This window comes from Chiloscyllium plagiosum, chromosome 37 (assembly GCF_004010195.1).
Source record: "Chiloscyllium plagiosum isolate BGI_BamShark_2017 chromosome 37, ASM401019v2, whole genome shotgun sequence".
In the NCBI taxonomy this organism is placed as follows: Eukaryota; Metazoa; Chordata; class Chondrichthyes; order Orectolobiformes; family Hemiscylliidae; genus Chiloscyllium; species Chiloscyllium plagiosum.
The window spans coordinates 25,870,760-25,880,394 of record NC_057746.1 but is presented as its reverse complement, the minus strand read 5'-3'; the positions used below and the strand labels follow the sequence as shown (position 1 = coordinate 25,880,394).

The following is a 9,635-nucleotide window of genomic DNA, read 5'->3' as shown; positions in this document are numbered from 1 at the left end:
GGCCAATCCCCCCTAACCTACACATCCGTGAACACTATGGGACAATTTAGCACGGCCAATTCACCCTAACCTACACACCCCTGAACACTATGGGACAATTTAGCACGGCCAATCCACCCTAACCTACACATCCCTGAACACTATGGGGCAGTTTAGCACGGCGAATCCACCCTAACCTACACATCCCTGAACACGATGGGACAATTTAGCACGGCCAATCCACCCTAACCTACACATCCCTGAACACTATGGGGCAGTTTAGCACGGCGAATCCACCCTAACCTACACATCCCTGAACACGATGGGACAATTTAGCACGGCCAATCCACCCTAACCTACACATCCCTGAACACGATGGGACAATTTAGCACATCTTTGGACTGTGGGAGGAAACCCCCCCCCCCCAGACAGGGGAAGAACATGCAAAGTCCACATAAACAGACGCCCGAGGCTGGGATCGAACCCGGGTCCCTGGTGTTGTGAGGCAGCAGTGCTAACCACTGAGCCACCATGCTTCCTGCAACCTCTTGCTGCTTTTGCTGAAAAGGCTGATGGCCTCGAGGTTCCCCAAAGGAACTGCACCAAAAGCAGGAGAGTCTGGTTTGAGTCACAAATAGGGATTTTTGACCAGACTGGACTGATTGTTTTGATGATGGACAGTAGTAACGTCCCCTGAATCCTGGTCAATAATTACCTGGTAGTTAATCATGGGACCGCTATGGTGTGGAGTCAGGCCAATCAGCCCACACTGACCCTCCAAGGGATATCCCACCACTTTCTGCATTTCCCATGGCTAACCCACCAAATCTGTCCATCCTTGGGCACTGTCCCTTAGCCAATCCACCCTGACCTGCACATCGCTGGACCGTGGGAGGAAACCCACGCAGACACGGGGAGAATGTGCAAACTCCTCACGGACAGTCACCTGAGGCTGGAATCGAACCCGCATCCCTGGCGCTGTGAGACAGCAATGCTAACCACTGAGCCACCATTGAATTTCATTGTCATCACAAACAGATTATCCCCTTTATAACAATCGATGAACTAACAGGAGCTTCTTTGATCCCATTCACCCTGTCACTAAGATGGTAGCTGACCTGATTGGGATCTTAAAATGTGTTGCTGGAAAAGCACAGCAGGTCAGGCAGCTTCCAAGGAGCAGGAGAATCAACGTTTCGGGCATGAGCCCTTCTTGAAGGGCTCATGCCCGAAACGTCGATTCTCCTGCTCCTTGGATGCTGCCTGACCTGCTGCGCTTTTCCAGCAACACATTTTCAGCTCTGATCTCCAGCATCTGCAGGCCTCACTTTCTCCCCTGATTGGGATCTTGTCTTCCTCCCTGCTCCCATCACCCTGTACTCACTTCTCCATCACCAACCTGTCTTAATCAGGCTTAAAACCATTCAGTGGGCCTGCAAACAAGAATACCGAAGGTAAGTGATCCTCTGAGAGAGGACATTCTTCCTCACTTCCGTCTTATATGGGAATTCAACCTGTTCCAGCCAATTCTAGTGTTCCCCCGTGAAGGTTAATATCCTCTAAACATCTAGCCTCCTCAGACAGGCAACACGGTGGCTCAGTGGTTAGCACTGCTGCCTCACGGCGTCAGGGACCCGGGTTCGATCCCAGCCTCGGGTGACTCTCTGTGAGGAGTTTGCACATTCTCCCCGTGTCTGCGTGGGTTTGCTCCGGTTTCCTCCCACAGCCCAAAGATGTGCAGGTTAGGGTGGATTGGTCATGCTAAATTGCCCCATAGTGCACCAGAGATGTGCAGCCTGGTGGGTTAGCCATGGGAAATGCAAGGTTACGGGGATAGGGTGGGTCTGGATGAGATCCTCCTCAGAGGGTTGGTGTGGACTCAATGGGCCGAATAGCCTGCTTCCTCTTTGTACGGATTGTACGAACACCACCCCCCCCTTTAGGAACATGCAAGTTGGGAACGAGAGTTGGCTAGTCAGCCACTCTACTATTTAATAATAAGGTCTCATGATTGACCCGATTGTAACCTCGGATACACAACCGTGTTTAATTCGCAGATAGATTTCCACTCTCCTTTGCTAATCGGGAAGCTAGCCACCTCAGAGTTGGGGGAAACCATTACGCAGGGTGTTGGGAATTTGAACATCGTAGGGCCGCATTTTGGAAACTCTGCCTGGTCCTGACACGCGTCCTTTTGTCAATACTGTTGGCCCTCACAAACGTTGGCCAACCTTTCAGATAACAGCAATTGTAGTTTGGAAATTGGAATTTTTAAAGTCTAGATCAATGTGTCAATTCAGGTGCCAGTGTCTAAGGTGAATGCAAGTGAAAGAATTCTGGATTAATTCTAATGGAAAATGTAATCAGTCTTTACTCTGTGAAGGCAGAGTTGGATGTTGGAAGCAATGTATGAGCTAGTTTTGTACTCCTTGTAGAAACAGTCTGTCGACAAATATTTCAATAAAGGGCATGCATTATTCATGCAAAGCCCAGAGTAATAAAGCTAATCACAAAGCTGAGAGGGCAATTTCTTTTTCATTCAAGGGAAAATTACTCATGTGGGCCACATAATCAAAGAGTTGTTTTGAAGATAAAAGATTATTCATTTACATTTCTGTTTGGTGTGCCCGGCAGTATGCCGTGTTATGATGGAGATGGTCTGTGCAGGTCAGGAAGTTTCCTCTGTTTAATGCATCTGGGTGCTTACAAAAAAACAGTCAGTCAGAAGGCAGAGTCAACTTGATTGGTCGGTTTGGAGCAGGCGGAGAGAAGCAGCTGAAATAAAGTCGTGAGAAATACAGAAACAATGTCATTAATTAATTTTTAATTTTTAAATTCCTGACTAAGAAAGCAATGCGGCCTAAAATTGGTATTCAACTCTGTGATTCAGCTTGAGTAGCCCATGGTCATGAGGATTTAAAGATAAGCTAAAGGTTTGTCTCACCAAAATCTAATGGATTGGATCCTTCTGAAATCGGGTACTTCTGAGAATAGCTGGGGCAAAGAAAAAGGCATGAAGGTGAATTCCAGGGAGCTGTGGCATGTCATTAATTTGGTCCCAGAACTCCAATCACCATAGTCTTACCAGACCATAGGGTTATCATTAGAGAGAGACATCTGGTGGTGGTTTTCCCTGAGGGTCACCATGCCTCGGGTGAGGGGAGATGTTGAGTCCGTCATGGTAACCTCAGCCGGCGATGGGGATTGAAGCCATGGCCTGGGCATCACACTGCTTCACAAACCAACCATCCAGCCAAATGAGCTAAACCAGCCCCCATGGTCCTAGAAGTAAAAGTGAAATAACCCTCAGCATTCTGTAATACGTAAGGACATTTTTTGCAGGGAAGTAAAACTAGATTTATAGCATAAGTTGTTATGTTTAAAATGCTGACTTGGCTTAATTTTATTTTCCATGCAAGAAGGTTTAACATTGTAAAGTTTTGTGGCAGAGCTCCTTCAGTTAATCCCTGAGCAATTTAATTCTCTATTTGAACTGAATTGTAACAGCTCATTTTATATCCATGTGAGGCTTTCCTCTTGGTTGTCTGAGGAAAGATCATTTTTCAGTCTGAACCCATTCCTTGATTAACGGGACAGTCTGATCATTGCCATATTTTGCTGGTTGTGGGAGCTCACTGTGAACAAATGGTTCCTAATGCATCCATTTTGGTAGGAATGACAGCAAAATGGATTATTGTTTAAGTAGTGACCAGTTGCAACATTTTGCTGTGCAGAGGGACCTGGGTGTCCGTGTGCATGAGAAAGTTGGTTTACAGGTGCAGCAGGTAATGAAGGCAAATGGAGTTTGTCCTCCATTGCTAGAGGAATGGGGTTTATAAGCAGGGAGGTTGTTCTGCAGCTGGAGTACTATGTACAATTCTGGTTTTCTTCCTTCAGAAGGGATGTCCTGGCACTGGAGGAAGTGCAGAGGACATTCACCAGGTTTGATTCCAGGGCTGAAGGGGTTGGCTCATGAGCTGAGATTGAGGAGATTAGGGTTATACTTATCGGAATGTTGAAGAATGGAGGGGGGGGGGGGGTGGAGGGGAAATCTTATACAAACATGTACAATGCTGAAGGCATTGGTTGCGTTAGAGGCAGCGAGGTCGTTTGTGCTTTGCAGGAGAAACTAGAACGAACCAGGGGACATATAGCTTCAAAATGGGGGGGGGGGGGAGCAGGTTTCGGACTGAGCTGAGGAGGAACTTCTTCCCCCAGAGGGTTGTGAATCTGTGGAATTCCCTGCCCCGGGAAGCAGTCGAGACTCCCTCGTTGAATTTTTTTTTAAGGCAAAGATAGATTTCTGAGCAGTGAAGGAGTTAAGGGTTAGGGTGAGTGGGCAGCTAAGTGGAGCTGAGTCCACGAGGAAGATAAGCCATGACCAGCTGGCTCTTTCCTGCTCTTATTTCTTATTTTCTTATGTGACCATAGTTCAGCAATATGTATTGGGCTTTGAGATGCTCTGTCGTCCAGATGGGTGGTATCTGAATACAACTCTTCCTTGCTTCCTGTCGAAATCCATTATGATTTTGAACCGTTCTATTTTGAACGATTTTCCTTCACCATTCTCTGCTGTAAAGAGAAAAGACCCACGCCTCCACTCTCTCCAACTGCTTTGTTTGTCTTTATTCACTCACGGGATGTAAATGCCGTTGGCTGGGCCAGCATTTATTGCCCGTGCCTAGTTGCCTTTGAGATGTTGGGAGTGAGCTACCTTTTCGAACCGCTGCAGGCCATGTGTTCGACATAGACCCACGGTGCTGTTAGACAGGGAGTTCATAACGTCATAAGACAAAGGAGCAGAATGGCCATTCAGCCCGTTGAGTCTGCTCCACTGGTCTGATCATCCTCAGCTGCACTTTACCGCATTTCCCCCAAAATCCTTGGTTTCCCTTTAGTGATGAGAAATCTGTGTATCTCAGCCCTAAATGTACTGAATAACCCAACCCTGGGAAAGCTCTCCCCACATAGTCCTCAAAGCAATCTAGAGATAATCACATCTTCTGGGGGGAGTGGGGAGAGATACCCCCTGTTGTGATCTCAAACCTGATTTGAAAATAATAGGCATTTAACGTATAATTCTCTATTATAGGCCTTCCACATCTGATACATAGTACAATGGTATTATCCATCATTGCCCTGGTATTTGCTGTCTCGGTCTTCTTTGGGATAATGTTCCTGTGTTTCCGTCTTGACACTGAGAGAATAGGTAAGAAAATCATGTTCTTTATTGTCAGAAGTTGAGAACATTATAATATTGATCACTGGAACACTTGAACGTGATTGGTGGCTCGTCTGAAATCCCACTTCCTGTTGTCTGCAGTGATTAGTTCAAACGTGTCGATCTTTTTCCTTCAACTTTCAGAAGCGAATTTGATCAATGTTTCTTGGAAAAAGCAAAAGGTGGGAATAATTGATTAATGCTTCCAGAGGGGAGGCACTCAGGGATGATAGGGTGATGGCCCACTGCAGAAATAGGACCAGGAGGCTACTCAAACGGTCCTCACGTGTACTTTCCTGCCTTACGCTCTGGGACTCTTTGAGAAACGTTGATGTTGGTTTTTTTGTTTCTCCCCCTTTCCAGAGATTAAATTTCATGGAAAAGCACTTCGGTGTCTCCACGTGGCATCCATGCTGTCATTAATCACCCTGCTAGCAGCCTTTATCTGCTGGATACTGTTTGAAGGTATAGTGTGCATTCCTGGTTGTTATGTGACTCCAGTGGCTTCCTGTGTTTAACGCACCCCAGGTCGGTTTAATGGTGCTCAGCTGAAATCGGCAACCAATTCTGTTTAGAATCGGAGATTCCCTACAGTGTGGAAACAGGCCCTTCGGCCCAACAAGTCAGCACTGACCCTTCGAAGAGTGACCCACCCAGACCCATTCCCTTACCTTACATGTACCCCTGACTAACGCACCTAACCTATACATCCCTGAAGGTTATGGGCAATTTCCCATGGCCAATTTACCCTGAGCTGTGGGAGGAAACCTGCGGAGACAAGGGGAGAATGTCCACACAGAGAGTCTGCCCGAGGCTGGAATCGAACCCGGGTCCGCGGTGCTATGAGGCAGCAGGGCTAACCACTGAGCCACCGTGCCACCCTACCTAAGGAATATGAAATGTTATGTAATTAACCAATAAATCATCTTAAAGATTATCGCTCGAAGATTATCACCGATCCAGAAAACAAGTTATTCGCCCATACAACCAAACCCTTGCTAGGTTTTGAAGATACTTGAAGGAGAGTGGAACATTGAAGGGAGGGGAATACAGAGCTTGGGCCAGAGTGAAATAAAGACGCAGTCACCAGTCATGCAGCCATTACCGTTACAGAGTAGCCGGGATTGAAGGAGCACAGGTATCAGGAGAGGTTTGGTGCTGGACAAAATCACAGAGGTGTAGCACCAATGAGCTGGGGAGAGAGGGGTTGTTTGAAAATGTTAGAATCAAGGCTTTGCTGGACCTTACTGAAGTGGGATCAGGTCTTGCCGTGAGAATGTCCGGGGCTAGCTGGCAGATTAGAAACAACGGCCTCCAAGGCTGTCATCTGGGGGGAGGAGGGGAGAGGAACTGTGGGGGCTTCTCCCCCGCAGTGAGGTGGGGAGGGTGGGGAAGGGGGTGGGCGGGCTGGGGCAGGAGCCAGCAGAATGTGCGCTGGGAGTGATTTGGAGTGAGGAGGAGGGTGGCTCAGTGGTCAGCACCTCTGCTAGGGACCTGGGTTCGATTCGGGAGCCTGTGTCCGTGTGGAGTTTGCACGTTCTCCCCGTGTCTGCGTGGGTTCCCTCCGGGTGCTCCGGTGTCCTCCCACAGTCACAAAGATGTGCGGGTCAGGTGGATGGGCCAGGCCAAATTGTCCTATAGTGTCCAAAGATGTGAGGGCGAGGTGAACCAGACATGGCTACTGCAGAGGTACGGGAGGAAAGAGTGGGTCTGGGTGGGATGCTCTTCAGAGGGTTGGTATGGACTCAATGGGCCGAATGGTCTGCTTCCACACCGTAGGGATTCTATATGCAAGGCACCCCTTTAAGTTATATGTATTATCTAATTTCTGGTTATTTTCCAGTTGGATGTGTTATCCAATGTGTGGATCTGGGTAATTGTAATAACCTTTTCTTCTTCCATTAGGATATTGTGAAATCACAATATTTATGGTGGTGCTTTTGTGTGTCCTACTCATACTGACCATATTCTCGACTTGTAGTATGGTCACTTGGGATTCAAAGCGTTTTAACAAGATCTTGCGGTACAGGAGTAAGTTGAAACTTTTAATTAATTTGTACTTGAGTACTTTGCACTGAACTTCCTGCTCCTGCCCCATTTAACGAGTCAGGATGCAATGACCTCAATGAAAGAGTTGCAATCAGTAATATTATCAAGTGTAATTTCACTCTTTTGCTTTGTCTATAGAGTACAAGTATTGCTGGGACAGTCACATGTTGGTCATCCTTAGTTGTCCTTAATAAGGTGGTGGTGAGCTGTCATCTCGATAGCTTACAGTCTATCATGGGGAGATATATCCACAGTGCTGCTTCAGTAGCACTCTGTGGTCTCTGAACCAGCGACAATGAAGGGACAGCCATATCATTCCAAATTCGGATGGTGTGCGTGCCACTGAGCTGGTGGGTGGTGTTCCTGAGCAACTGCTGCCCTTGTCCTCTGGATGGTTGGAGGCCACAGGTTTCAGAAGAGTTGTTGAAGGAGCCCTGATGAATTATTGCAGTGGATCTGGTAGATGGTACACAGTGCTGTCATGATGTATTGGTGGTGGAGGGAGTGGATGAGCTATTGATCCAAGCCCCCACCTTTTGCAGAGTCATAATGGCAAAGACTCATGCCATTCAGCCCCTTGAGTTCATACTGGACCTCTGTAGGACAAACCAGTCTCTGTTCTGCCCTCCTGCCCTAACCCTGTCGACTTGCAAGTTGATTTCCTTTTGTATTCATTAATCATCTCTACTTTTACCACCTTAGTTAGCATTGAATAAAAGGTCTTCAGAGTAATGTTATAGTTCTGGTAATCTCTATCCTGTTGGGCAAAGGTCACAACATGTCACTTCCCTTATAGCTTTTATTAAAAATCACAAAGTATGAGGAAGAAATATCTTGGCACATCTCGACCGATGCCAGTTTCAAGCGTGGCTCATTGAGTCAGCCAGTTCCAGTGTAAATAATTGGATTATTCTGTTCAACTCAGGATGGGGCACTGGGGAAACTCCACGTCTGTGATTTCAACTCTCACAGGTTTCCACACACCTTCAAAAGTGGGACAGTTACACCAAGCAGAGTTTCTACTGAAACAGAGTCACCCTTCACAGCCAGCTGAGATCTCGCAGCCATGTCTCTCACTTGGCCCGGTAAAGCTATAGCCTTCTCCCTCTGATGTGAGAGTGATAACATTGAGTCACAATGCAGACTAACACTCAGCACACTCAAGGTGGTGTGGCTTTAAGAGGTTATTTTGACCTGTTGGTTTTTTTTAAAGGGAAGTTTTATGACCGCGGTGATGAGGTGTCGACCTGGAGAGCCAGCACAGTAAACAGGTTGTTGAGGCTTTGGAGTTTTGTTTTTGCTGAAGTTGGAACAATAGAAGCAGCCTGGCTGGGTGTGGCCAGCTCTCTCACAGACCTGTAGTTTGTAGGGTTTTTTTTAGGTTTGGCTTTAAGTAGTTGCTGTTGGAGTCTCAACAGCACAGAAGCTGCTGGAGGTTTGAGGAAGTAGAGGTTATTTTTTTCTCGTTCTTGTTTTCAGCTAGAAGTTGGGTTTTTCTCTACTCTGGGTTACAAACCTATTTCTCTGAATTTGCCTTTTTGTTAAGGGGTGAGTTTATGAGATATTGCTATGTTAGTAATTAATTAACAGTTATTTAGTAATAATTACAGTATCTATTACTATTAAGGTTTCCGATAAAGTTATTCTAAGTTCTTGTATTTTTAACTATAGTGTTTGAATAACTTATGTTTTGTTCAGCAGCAAGTAGTTTTATCAATTGAATTGCATCGGGAACACAGCACGTTACATTTGGCTTTAGAATAATTAAAAAATCAGCATCTAAGCTACCTTCCGAAAATATTTCGAGGTGGTCAGGTCTGGTTCATAACTCTAAGGTGATCCGTAATCTTAGCATAGGTATTCCTTGCACACTTCCTAACCAGCCACGTTTCTGCAGAGGTGCACAGGACACAAGAGCAGTTCTGAGGAAGGGTCACTGGACTTGCAACATTAACCCTGCATTCTCTCTCCACATCTTTCTCCAAATCTGCTGAGTTTCTCCTGCACTTTCTGCTATTTGTAGCAGGAATTATTTGCATGTGTGTGTGTGTCTGCGGGTCGGTGGGTGGGGGAGTATGTATGTGTGTGTCTGCAGGTCAGTGGGTGGGGGAGTGTGTGTGAGTGGGTGGGTGGGGGAGTGTGTGTGTGGGTGGGTGTGTGTGTCTGCGGGTCGATGGGTGGGGGAGTGAGTGTGTGTGGGTGGGTGTGTGTGTGTGTGTGGGAGTGTGTATGTGTGAGTGTGTGTGTGAGTGTGTGTGTGTATGAGAGTGTGTGTGTGAGTGTGTGTGTATGAGAGAGAGTGTGTGTGTATGAGAGTGTATGTGTGTGTGTATGAGAGTGTATGTGTGTGTGTGTGTATGAGAGAGTGTGTGTGTGTATGAGAGTG

At 46.7% G+C, this 9,635-nt stretch overlaps 1 protein-coding gene across 2 annotated transcripts in view; it reads left to right on the top strand.

Annotated features, from left to right (window-relative positions):
- Positions 1-9,635, top strand: part of LOC122541401 (hepatocyte cell adhesion molecule-like) — a 32,993-nt gene that overhangs the window by 6,409 nt on the left and 16,949 nt on the right. For both annotated transcript variants that reach the window (XM_043678143.1, XM_043678142.1), the window contains exons 3-5: positions 5,072-5,188; positions 5,564-5,665; positions 7,106-7,231. In XM_043678143.1, the coding sequence (XP_043534078.1) occupies positions 5,072-5,188; positions 5,564-5,665; positions 7,106-7,231 (345 nt within the window). The remainder of the gene's footprint in view (positions 1-5,071; positions 5,189-5,563; positions 5,666-7,105; positions 7,232-9,635) is intronic.